This window comes from Dipodomys merriami, unplaced genomic scaffold, assembly GCF_024711535.1.
Source record: "Dipodomys merriami isolate MVZ:Mamm:240054 unplaced genomic scaffold, mDipMer1.0.p SCAF_15, whole genome shotgun sequence".
NCBI classification, from domain to species: Eukaryota; Metazoa; Chordata; class Mammalia; order Rodentia; family Heteromyidae; genus Dipodomys; species Dipodomys merriami.
The window spans coordinates 21,935,112-21,957,013 of NW_027202826.1; the positions used below are offsets into that span (position 1 = coordinate 21,935,112).

Below are 21,902 nucleotides of genomic sequence, written 5' to 3' on the forward strand. Positions count from 1 at the left end.
TACATGGGGATATTTTCAGTTTGTTCATTTTGAGAAGTCTGGTCTCAGCCTCTCCGGTCTTTTCTACCTTATCCTCTGAGCCTTTCTGTCCATCTCAGCATCCTCCAGCCAGAATCAACACCTTCTGTAAATGCCCAGAGCACTTTCTCAACACTAGCTCCCTGAAGCCCTCCCTTTTAGTTGATCCCAGTACTATCCTTTCTGCTCAGAAACCTCTGATTCTTCCCTCGCTCAGTGTAAATGGTTCTTACTCACATAGAGCCTCCTTGGTCACCTCTGATAGGATAAGCCCTGGTGCCTGGACCCCTTTGTGCGATGCGCTCCTCTCATCCATACCAAGATCGTTTGGGGTTAAGACATACCTCAGGGGGAGACATACCTCAGTGTTAGGTAGATTTATGCACTTGGCTGTTGTACATAGGCCTTGGGTTTAATTCCCAGCAAAACACACACACACACACACACACACACACACACACACACACACACACACACACACACACACACACACACACACACACACACACACACACACACACACACACACACACACACACACACACACACACACACACACACACACACACACACACACACACACACACACACACACACACACACACACACACACACACACACACACACACACACACACACACACACACACACACACACACACACACACACACACACACACCCCCTTCCTTTATTTGTCACTTAACTTTCTTTCATCTGGGAAGAAAAAGGGGTTAGAAAACTGTCATGCTGCCCTTAGAATATGTACTGCCACAATTGTGCTGTTAATATTCAGAGATGATTTGTATGTTACTGGAGAAGAGAACAAAAGCATGTTTTTTCTCATGTTTTTTTACGTTTTTGTACGTCATGAGAAATGATGCATACTTCCCCACAATATTGTAATATTCCTCATAAATATAGACATATTCTCCCTCTCAGAGTCTCCAAGTTAAGGAAGGAAAGCTGTAATTGGGTGTCATGTTGGTTAGCCATTGGTGGTACAGTAAGTACTAGAAGAGGTGTGTTCCTAGAGCTTGTCTATCTTCTATCCTAGTATCTCTGTTTTTCTCCATTCTTCTTCTAGCAATGTATTTTTACAACTATGTAATTTGTGACAATATATTTTGTGACTATGTGTTGTAAAATGGGCAGAAGCGTCACCATTTTAACTTCTGAAATAAAAAGGAAAAAACAATATACCAGAAGTGGTAAGCTAAAAACACTAAGTGCAAATATGGGATTGTCAACTTACAAAACAACAACAAGAAACCCTTCTTGCTAAAAATAATAGGAACATTGAGAAGAGAACCCTTTGAGTGACGGTGGGTTTCATGGCATTCTACATCTTTGACTCCCTGCCTTATAAAAATAGAGCTAATTAATTTAAGGTCTGGCAAAGAAAAGGGAGTGTTCCTTGGCCTGTGGCCAAGAATGTCCCTCACTACCCCGAACATTCTCAACAGATTCCCCTGCTCTTCAACCAGTGCTCCACGCCATCCTTTGGCATTTGTCTCTGTCCTGGCCCGTCTCAAAATTCAGGATGGTAGTATTCACTTTCTCCACATTTAATGTCTGCGTCTCCTACCACAATTCAAGCTGCCCTGACCCATGTCCTGTTGGGCTTGCCGGCTCTACTTACCCCATCCCCCGAGTACCCACCGCAGGCATCAGCATTTGCTCTGAAGCACATATATATCGGATGAATGAATAAATATGTGATTTAAATGAGCCAATTACTGTTAAGTGGATTCTTAAGCTCTAGCCCACTTGTGTTGTTTAAGGGAGTGTGATGACAAAGAACAGGGGTTTCTGACAGGATCTTTGCCTTCACTCAGTAAACACTTACTTAGTGCCTGTCACCAGGTCAAGCCCTGGAAATGCCTCATGAATAAGATGTGATCCACTCCCTCTAGAAACTCAGAAACTAGCTGGGGGACAGGCGCGCGCGCGCATGCATGTGTGTGTGTGTGTGTGTGTGTGTGTGTAAATAACTATAGTTTCGTGCAATCGTGCAAGAGAGGTGTGTACACAGAGCTGTTGGTGGACAAGGAGAAAGAATTTACTTCTTCCTAGGGCATGAGAGTTTGCTGGGAATCAATGCTATTTACGTTAGGCCTTGAAAAAAAAGGGGAAGTTTGGCAGGTTAATTAGCAGGAGACAGCACTGGGGTCACAGACATGAAAATGAATGGCATGTTTGGATAGCAGTGTGTGTTTTGATGGGATGGGTTGTAAATCCTGCAGCGAGAAGTTTGCGTTTGATCTTAAAGGAGCCAGGGACCTGCTTAAGAGATGAAGGCTATAATACACATGTGTTAGTGCCCAACAATGGGCAAGTGTCCTTTGGGAAGAAGTAGATGCTGTGTTTAGAAAACCCAACCTTTCACTGCAGCAATAAGTATTTTCAATTAGCAAAAAAACCTTAATTTACATTTTCCATCAAGATGAATTCAGAGAGAGAAATTGTTCTTTGGAAGAAATCTTTTACAATTTATTTTTCAGATAGACTTATTTAAATTTTATGTTGAATTGTTAGAATCTTTTGTATATGATATGTCCAAATTGTACCCAGATGTTATAACATTAAAATTATTTCATACCTCTTTATTTGTGATGTAATATCTAGGTGTTTCCCTCCCCCCGGCCTCTTATTAAAGATAATGCTGAATTCTCCATACCTGATTTTATTTTTTAAAATATAAGAATAAAAATCACCTCTCTTTCGTAGTTCCACGACAGCCGTCGAATGACTTGTTTGAAATATTTGAGATAGAAAGAGGAATCAGTGCGGATGATGAGGCGAAGGATGACCCAGGTAGGAATTCTCCTAATGTTCTGTTCCATCCATTTCATGGAAATGACGGATGTTGCTCCTCGTTTGGTCTATGCTGGAAGATTATATATTGTCTTCTATTTATTTTTCACAACTTGGTTAAATTAAGCAAAGAGAACCATGAGTCATCCCCATTTAAGATATAATAAAGTAATATTTGAATGGTGAGAAGGAAATCATATTTTCTAAGTGGTAATGTCACAAGGCCATGATTTGGCAACACTTGCATGTTCTATTTTTGCAGCTGAGCCAGGCATGCACAATGGTGCTGGGAAATGATTCATGTAATTTCCTTTTGATCTCATGGATCAAAAGCCTGGGTTATTAAGTGTGCACAGGAGAGAACACTTGGTATACAGATAGTCCTAGATCACAATCACCTGTTGTGATTTGTTGAGTGTGTATAGCTACTCATCTGCTCTGGTTATTTCCTGTAGGTGTTCTGGTACACAGCTGTAATTTTGACCATGGACTTTGTGGATGGATCAGGGAAAAAGACAGTGACTTACACTGGGAACCGATCAGAGACCCAGCAGGTAAAACCCATCTCATTGAACTCTTTCTAGTACGCATTCAGTTTGATCCTGTCTTCTAATCAAATATATTGTGATGTGCCTCAATGTTTATTTAATAAAGGTGGTTTACAAAAAACATCATGCTCAGTATTTCTAGACTATCATCTTTCAATTAGTGAACCAGGTTGATTAATCAGTCTCCCAGAATTATATTATGGGATACAGTACGTAGTCTGAAAGCTAGGTTATTTGTCTCAAAACTCTTGTTAAATTAAATATTTAGACCCATTTTAGCAAGCAATTTTTAAGGCATTTGTAATATCTCATTCCCAGGAATAAAGCATATGTAACATAGTCATAAATCAGCCATGCTAATCACCCTGCTGGCTGTCACATTTATGCCCTTTTAATTTTTAAAACAAAGATCTGTAGAAGACAGAGACAATGGAGACTTGTATAAAATTGTGTCTATATCTCTGTTAGATGTTAGAGAAGCAGTTATAAATTGCCACCAACTATTCCATAGCAGAAAGTTATCAGAAAGGCAGGTTTAGACATAGACTCTTGTAAAATTAATAGACACTTCAATTGTACTTATGTTTTGTCTAGCTTTGGGAAGCAAAGTTACATGTTGTTTCTTTCCTCCCCTCAGTAATTAAATATTTTCTGAGTGAGTAAATTTAATAGAAGAAAGGTGAGGAATTTAGTTTCTCTTTTCCTTTTTTGTTTTCCTGACTCGAGATTCTAGGAATAAAAGATACCAAATATAAACAAAAAATATTTTGTTCACTTTAGAAGCCCATTTTCTTAAGTACTATGCCAGCTATTTAGAGAGAGCACAAACACGTGGAGCTGGGTGCTGCTGGCTCATGTCTATAATACTGGTTACTCAGGAGGCTGAGGTCTACGGATTGTGGTTTGAAGCCAGCCCAGGCAGGAAAGTCTGTAAGACTCCAGGTGATTCTGTGGTTTAAAGTGATAGAGCACTAGCCTTGAGCAGAATAACTCAGGGAGAGCTCCCAGGTCCTGAGTTCAAGGCCCACCACAACCAACAACAACAACAAAAAACATGGAAATTAATTTCAGGAAGCTTATGATTTATTAAAGCAGTTATTCTCCAGACTTTTACAGGCACACAGATCATCTGGGGCCTTGTTTAAAATGCAGATTTTGATGCATTTCTAATAGGCTTCCTAGGGAAACTTATGGTACTGGTCCTCAGCACATATTGAGTAGCAGGGTATTAAATACTTACTCCCAGCTGTATTTATTAGATACGTTAAGATTGAATTCTGAATCATGATAGGCATTTTAAGATAAAAATTTGAGGTAAACTTAAAAAATGAATATTCAGTACATTCTAATGGGTTTTCAGATATCACATAACATCTCCTCTAGTACACGGCCATTTATTCTCTTGAGTTATTTTCACTCAAGGTTAACTTTGAGCAGGACAAAGGAAAGGTTGATGCTCAGAGAGTTTCCTAAGGCTGTAGAACTAAAGCATGGTGAAATGTAATGTTGCATCTTAGTCTTCCAAAAATATATTCAGGCCTCTTTTCACACTTCCCATGTGGTTTCCTGGGCAGCTCAGGGCCCAAACATCTGTATCACTGTGCAGATGGTCCCAAACATGTGGTGTCATGCCTGTTCTAATTAAGAATACCAGGCCTACTGCTCTGGAGTAGTTTGCTGCAAGAAGGATGCTGGGTTGTCCTGGTTGATAAGACCATGAAAAATAGTCATGGCAATAATGAATAACTCTTCTGAATGAGTAACTTATGCAAAACTCAGTAGAATTCTTTGAAGTTCCATGTAGACAGTCTATGTTTGTAGATGGTCTTTGTAAAATAGATTAGAGTGATTCTTTTAAGAAGATAAACACTGTATTTTAGAATGAATGTAGTATTTGGAGTATCCTTTATTGTTTGTAAATGTTTAAGTTTTTGTTGAACCAAATTTCCCTTGCCCTCTGCTATAAAAATGAGAATTGATTTGGAAATCAGAAGAGTTAATAAAAAAATACTGTGAAAGGATCATGGCATAGTGTTAGTAGAGAGGCAATTGAAAGCAAGTAGCAGGTGCCTGGGTGTTGGGATGACACCTTATGATCGCTTTTGGCCCTTGGAAGTTGCTTTGGCTTTTCAAGGGTGGGTCCAAGTTCTTACTGGATAAACTAGTTATTGAACTTAGGTAGTGAAGATAAACTGACCTCACTGGGGCCCACTCAGAGCTAGAAAGGAAGGTGATTGTGTGTGCTGACATAACCACAATCCAAAAGATGAGATTAATAGGCCACAATGAAGAATAAAATCTAATGAGGGTGACAATTCATAGTCCAGAAACCAACCTCAGAGCTGTGCGAAGGAGAACTGACTAAGCACTAAGTATGAAAAACGGTACTTTTCCAGAATGGAAATGGTTAAGTGCTTAATCCACTTTGGGGGATTCTTTCTGATCTGAATCTTAAAAAAAAAATAGAATTAATTGTACATCATTCAGAAGAGAATGATTTGCATAGAGAGATATCGCAGAGTGAGAAACAAGCCAGAAAATCTGAATGTTTAACCTAGAAAAGAAATAATAGAGTTGAGCTGCTTTGCAAATGATTGACCCAGGGTTAGAGTGTTCACTGTGATCACACAAGGATGAGAATTAGAGTCAGTGGGTGACAACTGGGGAGATGGTTATTGATTAAAAATAGGACAGGCTGATATGGTAGGCATGAGCTTTCTGTTGGTAGAAGCACTTGACTGGGTGGCCTATGGCAAAATGTTGGTGAAAGGTTTCAATATCAGATAAGGGTTGGTTGATCAGAAAACTTACTTAAACTTTTTTCATTATCTTCAAGAAATTTTTTCCCCTTGTTTGTTTGAACTAACGATATGGTCTTAAGAGTTAACGAGAAGACCTATATTTTGAAACCAGAATGCCTGAGTTGAAACAGCACCACAATTTATTAGCTATGAGTTTAAGCAAATGACTTAAATTGGAATAATCAATGGCGTTTGCTAAACTTACATATTTCAAAGATTTTCCAGTCCCTTGCTGTCAGCCATTACCATACAGTTCTGATCAGTGTATACAGAGCACCTTCATTCCAGCAATGGCTGTACTTCCTTAACTCGTTGAATGCCACAGGGGATCTAACTAGCCATCCACTGAGGCACCGAGAATGCTGCAGTGAGTAGCCCTATGCCAATATTGTTGCATGGCTGTTGAGTATCTCTGTAGAATCGATTCCTGGATGCAGAATTGCTGAGACCAAAGGACTTTTCACTTTGAATTTTGATAGGGTTGTAGCAGCTTCTACTCCCATCAACAAAATTTCAGAACCGTATCAACACAAACATAAAACTTATAGGTAAATAGGAAGCTAATAGGTAAAAAGACATCTAGTATGAATTTTAATTTGTATGCCTTTTGTCCAATGGCCATAACTTCATATATTTAAAAACCATTGTTTGTGAAACCCTTTTTCTTTTGTTTTTAGTATTGGGTTTATAAAATTCATTTGTGTAAAAAATTCCGCTTTGGTGTATTGCAATTATTTAAATTTTTTGTCTTTGATAGCTTTTTTTATTTTTAAAAAGTGAAAATTTAGAAACTTAAATATGCTCCAATAAGAAATTGGCTAAATAATTAATGGCTTTCTTAGAACTATGCAAAGTATCATTATTTCCTGACATAAAGAAATACTTGTGATTATATTTAATGAAAAAAAAGCAAGCCACAAAATTGTAAACATAGTAGTTCTTTTTTTAAAAAAAAAATTCATACTCGGCCAGGTCTGGTGGCACAAGTTTGTAATTCCAGCTATTCAAGCAGCAGAGATGGGAAATACTGAGTCTCAAGACAACCCTGGGCAAAAACTTATCAAGATATCAGCCAGAAATAAGCCAAGTATGGTAACACAGACCTGTTGTTCCAGCAATGCAAGAGGTGGTTGGTGGGAAATGGCCAGCCATGACAAGACCAAGACTAGCAAACAAAAGGCCTTGAGTACAATCTCCAGGACTACTGCACACTCAGAAATGCATATTTACATACATGCATTTACGTAGGAAAATTACCTTTGGGTTCAGCATTAGGATTTACTTTATCTGAGCAATTTCTTATCCAGACTGTAATATAGAAATACAGTTTTAGTCTAATTTCCTGAATCTTTAACCACACAGAAAACATATAAGGTAATGGATAGTAGGTTATTTTCTTTGTAAATTAAAACTGTAAGCTGGCCCCCTGTGGCTGATGTTGGTAATCTTAGCTACTCAGGAGGCTGAGAGTTGGGAATTGCTGCTTAGAGGCAGCCTAGACAGGAAAGTGTGAGATTATTATCTCCAATTAAGCACCCCGTCCCAAAAAGAAGCCAGAAGTGGAGTTGTGGTTCAAGTGGTAGAGCACTATTCTTAGGCAAAAGAGCTCAGGGACAGTTCCAGGCCCCAAGTTCAAGCCCCAGGACAGGCATAAAAATGAAAAAAAAACAAAAACAAAAACAAAAAACCACCAAAACTATAGAGATACCAACCAGTATAGAATTAAAAGTAAGGTGAAATTTTAACAGATAAGCTTTTTAGTTGAGCATCTATAATTTACTTCAACTCCCCTTCCCCCATTTTTTGTTTTGTTTTGTTTTTTTTGGGGGGGGGGGGTGAAGCAGGGATTTGAACTCTGGGCTTTTACCACTTGAATCACACCCCTAGCCCTTTTTACTTCCATTTTTTCAGATAAGATTTCATGTTGTTTCCCACTTCCTGGTACTTGTACCTACTTCTCCTGTGCTTTAGATGTGATTCTTTTAACTGTTTAAAAAATGTTGAATAAAATTTGACATTTAAGCCAGCATTTTGGCATCAGAAGTGAAATTTTAATTTAATAGGTTATTTGGGATGTTTTCCTTTTAGCTACTATTCCAAGTTGGAAACACTTTCTTTGATAACACAGAGAATAATTCTTCCTGGTGACAGAAAGACCCCCTGGTGCAGATCAGTGGAGCATTTACAGTCCCATCAACACCACCTAACTTTCAGAGTTTTACAAAGGATTATTGGGATCTTTCTCAGGATACGGTGGCTTGTTGGGTGGTTTTGTTTGCGTGCAGTGTCTCGCAAAATGATATTAGTATACATTCCACAGGGACTTAAGATAATCCTTATTTTCTTAGAACGTGAAGGTTCACTGCTAATCTTATATCTTTGTCTTAACCTGAGTCCTTGTGATGATTCAAAACCTGAGTTATAGGTAGACATTTAAACTTCATGTAAATATCTTGGCCTAGAGTAGTTTTGGATTCATGTGTGGGAGAAAAGGGGTCAGGGGAGGAGGGAAGGGGGGGAAGAAAAGATGATCTTTTCTTTCTTTTGGGGACATATTCTTGGAATAGCATTGCTGTAACAATGACCTTGAATACCTACTATGTGCTAGGTCAGGTTGGTTCTATAAGGTTGCTCCCTACAGTGGCACATGGTAATTACCTAAAGGTGACTTGGTGTTCAATGTCGGTGGGGGTGGGGGGAAGGATTGGGTAGGGGAGGAGGGGGGAGGCTGGGAAGGGAGGTGAAGGGTAAACAAAGGAGGAGGCTGCAATGCTTGGTAAGAAATGTATGCATTATCCTGTCCATGTAATTGTAACTCCTCTGTACAGTATGTTCACAAATAAAATTTTTAAAAAAGGAAAAAAAAAAAGATATCCTGAACCTTATCAGGTCTTGTATAAATGAAGGATTAAGAAAGGAGATGAGAGCCAGGCACTGGTGGCTCATGTCTGTAATCCTAGCTACCCAGGAGACTGAGATCTGAGTATCATGGTTTGAAGCCAGCCTTGGCAGAAAAGTCCCTGAGACTCTAATCTCCAATAAGCTACTCCAAAAAAGCCAAAAGTGGTGCTATGGCTCAAGTGGTAGAGTGCTAGCTTTGAGCACAAACAGGCTTAGGGACAGAGGCCAGACCCTGAGTTCAAACTCGAAGACCAGCAAAAGAAGAAGAAGAAGAAGGAGGAGGAGGGGGGGGGGCTAGGCTGCTGGTGGTTCACACCTGTAATCCTAGATTCTCAGAAACCTGAGATCTGAGAATCATGGTTCAAAGCCGGCTTGCACAGAAAAGTCTGTGAAACTCTTATTTCCAATTGACAAGCAAAAAGCCAGAAATGTAAATTAGGCTCAAGTGGTAGAGACCTAGCCTTAAACAAGAAAGCTCAGGGGCAGCTCTAAGGTCTTGTGTTCAAATCTCAGTACTAGTGTGTGAGTGTGTGCATGCGCACACACACACACACAATCAAAAAAAAAAAGAGAGAGATGGTTTGTCTTTTAACTGAAAAGTACATGAAATTTCTACAAAAGCAGGTAGATATGTTTAGAATACTGACCACATTTTTCCTGTGGACAGATCTGGGTTGAAACACAATGTGTTTTGAATTGGCTGAGATTTTTTTTTAAAAGCAAAACAAAAGACAAAAAAAACAACTGCCTGGAGGGACTGTCATTTGTACTTGGATTACATTTCAGAATACTTCTGCTAGCTTTCTAACTTTCCCTTCAGAAGAAGCAGCTTAAATTAGCCGCGCGCATGCGCGCGCGTGTGTGTGTGTGTGTGTGTGTGTGTGTGTGTGTGTGTGTGTGTGTGAGAGAGAGTGAGAGAGAGAGAGAGAGAGAGAGAGAGAGAGAGAGAGAGAGAGAGAGAGAGAGAGAGAGTGTGTGTGTGTGTGTGTGATGGTCCTAGGGCTTGAATTCAGGGCCTAGGCATTGGCCTTGAGCTATTTTGTTCAAGGCCTGCCCTCTACCACTTGAGCCACAGTTTCCCCTGGGCATTTTTGGTAGTTAATTGGAGATAAGACTCACAAGTTTTCCTGCTCAATCTGGTTTTGATACACAGCCTCCTGAATAGCTAGGATTACAGGTGTAAGCTACCGATACCCTTCTTGTTCTTCTTCTTTTTTAAATTGCAGTTTCCTAACAACAGAGGGAAGGAAACACTTAGGCCCAGGAAGATACACCAGCAGAGTGACCTCCATAAAGTGAAAGATTTTATTACCATTTTTGTATTCACTAATACATGGTAGGATCTGTGAGTAAAACAGACTTACAAATTTGTTTTAATCTAAGCACTAACTTCCAAATAAAATAGATGCTGCTGGACGGTGTGGGGGTTTCTCAGGGCTCCGATCAACCCAGAAGTTCAGTGCACCCTTGTGAGAATTACATCTCTACCGAGAGTTGGTTTTTGTGTGTTTGATTTTTAAGCAGAAAGAAGAGAGAATAAACAGATATTCTGCTCTTTAGATGACAATGTGTTTTACTTCCCAGAGGTTAGTGATCCACACAGAGAAAATTGTCCCCAGAAATTAAGATGATAGCTACCAGATTATCCAGGCAGCCTGTCAGGGGTGTTGAACAATATGGTCATAATTTGGTTAAGGATCAGAAGGTGCTGAATATGCTCAATCGTAGCTCATTGCAATATCCACAGGAAGGTTTCAATTCTTCATTGTTGTGTCTTTGGCATAATGTCTACTCTCTGTGGCAGAGTGTTTTCTGTCAACACCATAGAATTAGAGATGGGCAGACACACCATCACGTGTATTTCCTTACAAACTCTGTATAGAGTTCTTTACCAATGATTGCTACAGTCTGAAGATTATGAAAGGGGGAAAAAAAGTTCTGCCCATGCTGTTTGTGTGAGGAAAGGATCTTGGCATGCGCACGCGCACACACGCACACCCTGCTTTTCCCATTGCAGGTGGACAGTATCTGACAGTATCTGCAGCCAAAGCCCCAGGGGGAAAAGCCGCTCGCTTGGTGCTACCTCTGGGCCACCTCATGCATTCAGGGGACCTGTGCCTGTCGTTCAGGCACAAGGTGACTGGGCTGCATTCCGGCACACTGCAAGTGTTTGTGAGAAAACACGGTGCTCACGGGGCAGCCTTGTGGGGAAGAAACGGAGGCCATGGCTGGAGGCAGACACACATCACCTTGCGAGGGGCTGACATCAAGAGCGTAAGTAGTCCATGAAAGGAGGCAGCGCCGGGGAGGTTTTCCTTTCATAGGAGAGCCCTGGCGTGTGAGTTGGAAGAAGCCTTGCTCTGTGAATTCAGGCACAGGCAGAGGTTCATGGGATTTTCTGGGCATGATGACTTCATCCATTGCCTCATCTGCCTCCATTGCAACCTTTGACGCTCCCCCTCCCCCCTTCTCTCTATTGAAGGCCCATTGCAATAGAAATCAAATTTAGAAATAGAGGGGTTTAAAAAAATTGACAGGAACTTCAAAGGGAGTGGGTGGTATGCTTCCTTGTACCTGCATTTCTTTTTCCTTTGCTTCCTTCATCTTCCAGCTTTTATCATCATACATTATTGTGCAGAAGGCTATTTTTTTTTCTGGTTTTAAATGTTTCTATAAAGTCCATTTCCCCACCTTCCTCGGAGATCATAGCTAAGCAGCCCCGGTAGGGGGACCCCGTATGGGAAGGGGGAAAGCTCTGATTGAACGAATACATCTTATTTTCAATAATAAAATAGTGATCGGTAGCAAAGAAATGATCTAGGAGGAGGTGCCAAACAATGATTGCGTTTGGAAACCTGTCGTCTTTATGTTGATGATTTTAGAACTTTTCCTACAAAGAAGCATCTGTGTTTGTTGACATAGTTTCTGAAACTGAGAAACAGAGAGACTCCATTAGTACAGCTCTTAATAGAACACCTGGGTTTTGTTTTACCCTTTGATTTAAAAAACATAGGCTTCCCCCCTTACTATTTATATTCCTTGGGGGAATTAGAGGAGGAAAATAAATCATTTCAGACCATAATACTGAAAAGTTCACCTTGTTTTAAAATGGCCCAAGGATGTTCTGCGGAAGATGCAATACAAGAGTAGTGGAAACATTTGGTTTTTACATAGGTTAAATAGACAGCATGAGTGTTTGAGTTGGTTTCATTTGTGGCAATGAGTAAATCTATACTAATCCAGAGGAAGAATTAAGAAATCTCTAACGGAGGCTGCATGACTATGATCATCTCCATCTTCGGCTCTCTGTTTCTGTGCTCTTATATTCTCTCACAGCCTACTTCCTTCTCTTTGGTTATCTTTGGCAAAAGTGTCCACTTCGTGGCCACTTCTAATTCATCCAGAATTTAGAATGGCTTTTTTTATGTGTGTCTTATTTTTATTTCTGAATAGTCTTAGTATCTTTAAGTAGTTATACCAAGGAGCTGCCATTTGCCAAAGCAGTTTCTGAATACAGTGCTTCTTGATCAATGTCACCCCTTTCAACTTTCTCACCCACCCCTCCCAACCCACCCCCTTCCTTTACGTATCTTAATTTTAGGTGCTATATTAACAATTTTTGCCATTTAACCAGAGCAGTTTATGTGTACAGTGTAGAATGGCTTTTTGAAAGAGTAACTCATTAAGAGTATTGTGGTTGAGGAACAAATTGTTGCTGATAATTTAAATCTCTGTGGAGAGACAAGCCCCTGGCGCCACTGGCAAGTGTGCTCTGATCACTTCTCCTGTCCACGAAGTTGAATATTTAGCGTTGGGGAAGGGCCGCCTTTTCCTGTTAATGAGCAGGCATGGGGAAGGGAAAGAGGAGGCTTGACTGGTGTGTGCATTCTCTCCCTAGGTCATCTTCAAAGGTGAAAAGAGGCGTGGTCACACTGGGGAGATTGGATTGGATGATGTGAGCTTGAAAAAAGGCCACTGCTCAGAAGAACGCTAAACAGCTCCAGAACTCTATGTTGCTCCCTCTTCTTTTTCCAATGCTCACCTTCTCCTCTCTCTTCCCTCTTAGCAGGCCCAGGGGAAGAGTGGGTCAGTGGGTCAGGAGGAAGGCTGGATGGTGAGCCTCATCTCATTGTCCTGCTTCTGTGCAATCCCAATGGACAGTGACACCCCCTCCCCACCCTTCCCATATAGGGACATCTAACCACGTCCAGGCCATGGGGGGTATTGCCTTCCGTGTTGTGTTTCCTTTAGGAAGGCCTTTGATGTGCATGATGACCTATATTGGTCCTTCATCCTGGTTTGTTATTCATAGCAAATTATGGGAGAAGTGTTCAGAAGGAATCTGTGCAAATAGCCATTGTTATCTGTTTAGTGTTGTACCAAGAGTAGTGTTGACTTTAAGATAGGATGTACAGTGCACTTGTGAGACTGATCTGTTCTCCTCATGGCTGGCCTGACCTGAACTTTGACTTTTACTGCCATTCACTTTATAAAGGAAGGGTGTGTATAACATATCAAAATGCATTTACTCCTGTTACCTGTTACTTTTTTTTCAAAGACAAATTATGTAGAATGGGCATGGAATCCCCCGTTAGTATTACAGTGTTTTGTGTAAGTGTGCTATTAATATTAAGTATTTACGTGTTCCTAATATTTACAGACGCTAGTTGCAAGGTAAAAGGCAGCTTGTGATTGCTTGAGGTAAAAATTCCATGGTGAAATCTCATCCAGTCCCACGACTTCATGTTGGCAGCAGGAGAGAACCAGCAGAAGTGTCAGCTTGTAACTTTGGAATGATTAATTTTGTTTAACTGGCCTTGAGTATGTTATCTACCCAGGAAAGTAAATTATTTCAGGAGACAAGAGACTGTAGTTAATACAGAAACCCACCATTATTTCATGTTATACTTCCACACCAACAGCTTGTCGGATCACAACATGGCTCTCCATCTGATCATCTCTAAGCAGCTTTGTAAATGTTGTGGTTGTTTCAGAAGAAAAATCCTATCTATGGAGGCCAGGTGAGAGGAAGTGTAGCCGGAGTTCCACTAGAACAATTGTCACTCAATTTTCAATTGCACGAGTTTCAGCCAGTGAAGCTCCCAACTTTGACTCTGTGTCCAGTTAGAAGATGAAGCAGGCCCATACGCAGAGGCACTGGATGTATTGGGCTAAGAGTCCCACACTCAACTTCTGTCTGTGCACCCCAACTCTGTATTCTCCTTGCACATTTTGCTTTTCTATTTTTTTAAAAAAAGACACAGCTTTTTAAAAAAGTTACTCCTTAGGGCTTTTCTATATTTCTGATTAAGTAATCCAAACCATTTTCTGCTGTTTTTGCCAGGAATGACAAAGCTGATTAAAGGGTTGGAAAAAAAGATCTATGATGAAAAATTAAAGGAACTGGGATTATTCAGCCTGGAGAAAAGAAGACTGAGGGGCAAAGCGTTGATGGTTTTCGAGTATATGAAGGGTTGGCACAGGGGCCGTGGCCACCGTCTGTTCTCAGTGTGTACTGACAACAGAACAAGAGGAAACAGGCCTAGACTAGAGGGTGAGGAAGCATTTCCTGGTATGGACAGTTGTTAAATTAAAATCCTTTACTAAGAAAAGTGAAGATCCAGCTTTCCCTCTGCTTTAACTATCTATAATCTTATTTAAAACATGCTTACCTCAAGGTAAAGTAAAAGGTTACAAAATCCTCCAGATGTTTTGATCCTGTGACCCTGTGATCAATATGTAATGCAAGTCCTCAGAGCTAAGTAATCTTTGGTAGACTCTAAATTAGGCATTTCCCCTTTGACCTGCTAGTGGAAAAGCAGCAAAAGGGGAAAATGCCAACTCGTTAAAAATGTCTCTTCCTTTATGGCAAACCCAGCAGTATTAAAAGGCAAAGTCACTAGTAAAAATAAATAATTGTTAAAACTCAGCCGACCCCCGAGCTATTTGTTTCTACAGAGGTTGTGATGGACAGGTTTTGAGTATCTTAGTAATGGCCTACGTGAAGGAGATGTTAAAAACTATTTTCCTCCTTAGTAAAGGTGTAAACCTTTTGTTGCTCTAGAGATCATGTTAAGATACCCATCTCCATTTCTATCTACCAAGGAACAGAGAGGAGAGAAAATTTTGTCAGGTGCATTCTCTCTGCTTTGTGTATGATGTGTTACCTTGGCTACTGCAAAGTGTCTGTCATTCACAATAGCCCTGGACTGTCCCTTCACTTCAATGGCATCAATCTTTAACTAGAATCTCCCAAAGTCCACAAGGAAATAAGGCACGGGGAAGGTCCTTTGTCATTTTGCTTGGTAGAGGCAAGGCTAAAGGAGGAATATAAATCATTGGGCCTTTGAATACAGGCCAGCAAATATGGTCTTAGGTCCGTGTTTAATGACTCATTTCCTTTTTGGTCATATAACTGCACAGCTGAAGATGGAAGAGGAAAAGAATTGAAAATTTCCCTTGTAAGGTGCCAATAATGCATTGCACTACATTGATGGAAGAAGTTATCCAAAGTACTGTATAACACCATACTTATTATTTAATGTTTTCTAAAGTGAAAGATGTTAGTGGTTTTCCAAATGGCCAAAATAAAAACAACTCTTTGTAAATAAAAACTCTGTTAATAAAGTCGTTGTCTGTTGTGTGTATGTGCATGTGCCAGGAAGAGAGGCTGATGGACCTCAAGTACAATCCTCATCCTCTTTATCACATTACTTACCTTTTATAATTTTATTATAGACATTTGCTTCAAGTTCTTTTATGGAAAGGCAAGATCATTCAAAAGTAAAATATACAAATATGTATTCATTATAGAGGAAAAGGCTTTTACTAATGATTGTGTTCAATTATAACATTGTATTTATACTCCAGTACCTTTTCTTGATGGAAAAAAAAAACCATCAAGAAATCATGGAAGAATAGAATTTAGTCCTTATCTGAACTAGAAAGAATTCATTCAATGCCTTCTTCACAACTGAGAGCTCTTATTGGCCAGGGGACTCAAATCTTGAATAAATAAATAATTCAAGTTAAAAGAAATCTTAACCTCAAGGATTCTTCCTAATCATCCCTCAGAGATCTGAGAAAGTTGAGGTTTTCAGAGTATGGTAAGACATTAAACCTCTGCTAAAGCCCATGTGAGGTGGGAAAATTAGCTAAGTATGAACTTCCAGGGTGACATGCATTGATTTTGTAAGAGATTTTTGAGCATTAAGTTGTTGACAGTATAGGTCCCCACCCTGGGGCCTGGGCTCTGTGAGTTAATGCCCATCTTCATTTTGTAGATTAGCCCCTCCTCTGAATCTTCTTGCTTTAACGAATATGTTATCTAAAGTGACTCCCAACTGGGCTAGTTTTAGCCCTCAAGGAACATTTGGCGATACTTGGAAGCAGTTTTGGTTATTACCATTTGGGCAGTACTGGCATCTACTTGGGTAGAATGTTATATCTTGTTTTAAAATACAAGTTCTATAAAGCACAGGACAGTTCCACATAATAGTGTTCTTACCAAGAGTTTCAATAGTGCTAACACTGAGAAAAGTTCATCTAAGTCAATGCTTTCCAAAGAGTGACAGTCTCTAGAACAGCTCCCACAGGCTCACATGTTAGAGACTTGATCTCCAGCTTGGTGTTATGGGGAGTGGGGAAAACAAAGAGATGGGGCCTTATTTGAGGTTTGATATGAAGAGGATACTTGGAGTCCTTCCTGGCTCCCTTTCCACCACTTCCTGCCTGCCTTGGAAGGGGGAGGCATCTCCGCTCCACCACATGCGCTCTCCTGATTTGCTGCCTCACCACGAGCCCAAAAGCAAACGATGAGCTAATGCACTTTTCCTCTTTTTACAAAGCTGGTTATCTCAGAGATTTTGTTAGGGTAATGAAAAGCTAATAAATACACAACGTTTAGTTCCCCTAACCAGCAACATCAATACTGGGAATGTGTTAGAAATATAAATCCTTGGCTTCCATGTTTGTCTTAGAAGATGAGAAACTCCAGGTAGGGCCCAGCAAACCTGCGGTATAACCAACTCCACAGTGCGAGATTAAGTCTCATTGTTATTTCTACGTTCTAACCCCTTTGACTTGTAAGGGCAAGTTCCAGGACCCTATTATCACCATGGCCTCCTTCACACTGAATTTCAACACCATTCTTCTACCCCAATTGCCCCCTGGAAAACTTGTTCTGCCACTGAAATAGTTCTAACCAACCCCTTCACAAACATTGTGGATAACAGTTTTTTTAATTTTAAAGTGAAAAGAGTCAGCTCTTCATGATGGAAGCAGGTAACCAGTCATGCTCAAATCATTTTGTCTCTTTGGGCAGGTAAGAGCCATTGATGCCAAGTAGAGAGTTGTTTTTATAGTGTGGGCATTTTGGCAAGCTCTTTCAAATCTGTTATTACACACACACACATACATGTGCCACTTGTGGGACTTGAACTCAGAGCCTGGGCCTCTTTGTGCTCACTTCAGCCACAGTGTCACTTTGGGTTTTTAAGTGGTTAAATGGAGATAAGAGTCTCTGTCCAGGGTGGCTTTGAACCCCCATCCTCGAATCTCATTCTGGTAGGATTATAGGTGTGAGCAACTGGTACCTGGTTATTACATAGTTCTAAAAGATTTTAAAACAACAGGGGCTGGGAAGATGGCTCGGTGGTAGAGCGCTTGCCTTGCATGCCTGAGGCCCTGGGTTGGATTCCTCAGCACCACATAAGCAAAAAGAAAAAAGCCGGAAGTGGCGCTGTGGCTCAAGTGGTAGAGCGCTAGCCTTGAGCTGAAGAGCTGAGGGACAGCGCCCAGGCCAAGAGATCAGGCCCCATGACCGGACCCAAAATAAATAAATAAAATAAAACAACAACAACAACAACAACAATAAAACCCCTTGGTTCTTGCAGGGTGGAAGTCACTGAATTATTTGAAGAGCAGTGGCTGAGAGGCAACGCGAAGCTAGGGAGACTGAGCCACAAACAGGGAATACAAATGGGACACAAACGCACAGCTGCCAGTTGTATGCTTGGCTTTGTTTGTCAGCATGGCCAGAGGCCCAGCAACAAACACCACCTGTGCTTCTCGCTCCCACCTCCCGCCAGCTGAAGCCAATTACATAGCAAGGCTCCTAGGTGATTCCCAGTTCCATCCAGGTTTGCAGTGTACTCCTTTATTAGAGTACAAAGATTTTCTACCCAGTTTGGCTTTCTCCGATGTATGGGTCCCTGTGAAACAAACCTGCCCCCATCCTGCAGGTACTCCGAGCCAGGCCCTAGAATGAGCACTTTGAGCATCACCTGGGAGCTTGTTAAAAATGCAGATTCTCTGGTCCATCCCAGACCTCAGAAATCAAGCTCTAAAGGTGGGGCCCACCCTATCAGCAGCCGTCTAGCTGCTGCTGTTGCTGCTACTGTTAGTTTGAGAACCACACTTTGGAGAAGGCGTTTTTGCATCTCAGACTCTCACCAAAGTGCCCTGGCTCCTGCCTCAGTTTCCTGAGCAGCTCTCAGTACCAGCACTGCTGAAGCTATTGTGCAGCACCTAAAGGTAAGAGATCCGAGGCGTTCAATGCACTTTGGGGCCAACTCAGAATTAGTGGAACTCAGCTTGATGTTATTTTACGATGCATAATGACGCTTTGCTCTTATACTGAAAATTTGCAATTGACCACGCGCTCTCCATGAGGCTTCATTTAGCCCTCACTGAGATCCAGGGCTATAGATATAAGTGAGTGTGTGAACACTCACGTGAGTCTCTAAAGGGCACAATCATAAGAGACTGGGCTGATCTTGGAACCCAAATGCACAATTGCTAAGGGGTCTGATTGCTGTTTTCAAAGCTAGTTACAAGAGGTTTCAAATACAGCTAACCCCCCGCTCCTGAAATGTTTTCAACCTTAGACAAAGTGAGTTACAGACACCTCTAACCTACAGTTTTTTAAATGCCTAATCATAATGGCAGCAACTATTGGGAGATTTGAGAAAATGCCAAATAGGGCAAATTGGTAACACTTGGTGGATGTGGATGAAGGATCTTTGACTTTTGCGGTGACTTTTCTGAAAAATGGAAAATTACCAACACGTAACCTCTGAGTCCAAGTAGATTAGATCTACTTTTCCCCCCTGTATTCTGTTTTTAGGCCTTCTGTGAATCAATTCATAAATTGACGAGACTGTATCTGTGCCTGCCATGTGAGAAAATAGGGAACAGATGACAGATGAAGATACAGGTTTGTTTTCATTTTGCAGTAAAGCTTCCTCATTTATGCAAATATGCTTCCCTGGGTCAATAATTCACTGTCAAAAGGACATTTCTAGGCCTGGCATGGTGGCTCACACCTGTACCATAATCCAGGCTAGTCAAGAGGTAGAAGTTTTGGGAGACTTTTGGTTCAATACCAGCCCAGGCTGAAAGTTAGGTGGAAGCCCATCTTGATAGCTGGATGTGGTGGTGGACATGCGTGACAACTACTTGGGAGGCCTATGTGGAAGGATGGAGATTTACAGTGAGCCTCAAGTGAAATGGAGTAGGCTTGTGGCTCAAATGGTAGTGAGAGTCTGAGTTCAAACTTGGGTTTGGGAAGGTGGGGGTGGGGGGGATGGCTAATTCTGAGTTTCTATTTTTATAGTCTAACCCCAGGCAGACCAGTCTCTTACCAAGCAAGCCTGTGGATTTCCACAAATCTGGCTTTCATCATGCCAATTTGACCCTGGGCCTATATAATCCTCCAACCCTGGAGCCAGTGACCACATTGGGCTCCCTGGCAGGACATTTTCTAAACCGCTCCTCCTTGTACACCACTTTCCTCATATTTCAGAGCAAGTGTGTGTTTCTTGAAGGCTCTTGCTTAAATAATGGACTGGGAAGTTAACTAGAAAGACCATGAGTGAGACAAGCAAGGCAATTCAATTTCAATAATAGCATTTCTGTCAAAAGTGAGTGACGATGCTTGTGAATGAGCCTAACCCGGCTAAGCCGGCGAGGAGCTGTCGCACCAAACCAGCCTTGCTCCTCACGAACTTGTCCTGTGTGGACAGCAGCTGGAGATCGTGTAGTCATTTGCAAATAGTTTTCCTTTAATAATACTTCATTTGGTGAGAATAACTCCCCCTATTTGGCAGTAGGTATCCACATGTCCCATATTTCCTAGACAAGAAGCTTGCGGGCCATTGAGTTAACTACATTGCAAAGGTCACTTGGGTAGTGGGTGCTGGTGTTGAGCTTTGAATGTAGGTCTGATTTTTCATCTCTTTCCTATGACAGGTCCTGAGGGCCTGACAGGACTAGGGGTGGGGCGGGGGGACGGGAGGGGAGTAATGCTGGAATCAGGAAGAGGCTTATGAGGTCTGAGCCTTTGCTTGGGACTCAGGAAACTTAATGAACATCTTTGCAACTACACAAAGACAGTGAATGTTTGTTGTAGCCTATGGAGAAAACTGAGAAAGGAAGAAGAAAGGAAGAGAAAAACTCAGACCTCAACCAGGAAATGTTTTGATGGATTATATCTAAACCTGTAGATAAAGGTTTACTTACAACTAGCAACACTTCATGAAAAGCTCTTGCTGAAGAGGAACCTACTTTTTGATTTCCTTTTAATGGCTGCATAGTTTTCTATGGGATGGATACAGCATAAACATGAAATGCTTTCTCTGGAACTTTGGACTGGCTCTGTAGACATACCCTTTTGAGATTCCAGAAACCTAACTACGCTGCAGGAAATGGTTCACAGCCTGTTTGTCATTGCTAGCTATTTTTTTTCTCACTTGCTTCAGCCAAGCATGGAAGCCTTCCCTGGAGGCCTGGAATGTAGTGCAGTAGGTTAGAGGGTCAGAAAAGCCAGGCGTGGGCACTTGATGATCCTATACAAACACAAACCATAAAGAAACTGGGATCTTGGTTTTTTTTTTTTTAATCCATGGTATTTTATTAAAAAAAAACACACACAACAAAAAAAAACTACCCAAAAGAATGAGCAGCTCAGCCAGCCGTGGAAGGGGAATTAGCAAGGCAATTATGGAAGATTTTAGGTCTGCATGGGCTGCTCTTAAGCTCCTGCTAAGTTTTAAAGCATTAGAGCATTAGCATATACTTCAGATATCTTTGTGGCTAGCTTGGCTTCATTTTTGGAAGCTTAGCAAAGAAGACAGAATGTCTGAACCAAAACTAGGTAAATTCGTGGCCAGAGTAGTGCCAAACTATCACAGTCCTGGGAAAATTAAGCTGAAATTAGGTCTTGAAGTGACTTGGTATCTTTTTTTTTTTTTTTTTAATGCAAGTACTAGGATTTGAACTCAGGGTCTGCATGCTGTCCCTTAGCTTTTTTGCTCAAGGCTGGTGCTCTAAACACTTGAGCCACAGCTCCACTTCTGGCTGTTTGATGGTTAATTGGAGATTAGAGTATCATAGACTTTCCTTCCCCAGTTGGCTTTGAACCTGGACGCTCAGATCTCAGCTTCTTAAAGGAACTAGAATTACAGACAAGAGCCACAGGCACTGGGCTTGATTGGGTGTCTTTGCTAATTGGATTTGCTTGAAGATAACATTCAGTTCCAGCTAATTCTTAAGAATGCTAGAAGTCAGCAAAGATTGTGTGGTTTAGGATTAAATACTGAGTGAATTCTTTATAACATTGTCACCGGTTCAAGGGGATTTCAGGTAATATTTGAAAGCGAATCAGCAAAAAGAAAACATCTTCGCTTAGTTGGCTTGGAAATGTGTCAATGGTTAGTCTTGAGAATGTGCATTTAATATGAGCAGTTGGAATGGCTGGGGGAGGGGGGGGGACGGGCTCACTCCTGTGATGCTCCTCAAGTGACTTTTCAGGCAGCTCTCA

The 21,902-nt window shown here is 41.1% G+C and overlaps 1 protein-coding gene across 5 annotated transcripts in view; it reads left to right on the forward strand.

Moving 5' to 3' along the window:
- Nucleotides 1-14,447, forward strand: part of Npnt (nephronectin) — a 62,296-nt gene extending 47,849 nt beyond the window's left edge. For 4 of the 5 annotated variants that reach the window (XM_070022397.1, XM_070022398.1, XM_070022399.1 and 1 more), the window contains 4 exons: nucleotides 2,746-2,832; nucleotides 3,288-3,386; nucleotides 11,100-11,356; nucleotides 12,981-14,447. In XM_070022397.1, the coding sequence (XP_069878498.1) occupies nucleotides 2,746-2,832; nucleotides 3,288-3,386; nucleotides 11,100-11,356; nucleotides 12,981-13,076 (539 nt within the window). In that variant the 3' untranslated portion in view covers nucleotides 13,077-14,447. The remainder of the gene's footprint in view (nucleotides 1-2,745; nucleotides 2,833-3,287; nucleotides 3,387-11,099; nucleotides 11,357-12,980) is intronic. The other variant, XM_070022401.1, reaches the window with a different exon arrangement.
- The last annotated feature ends 7,455 nt before the right edge of the window (nucleotides 14,448-21,902 follow it).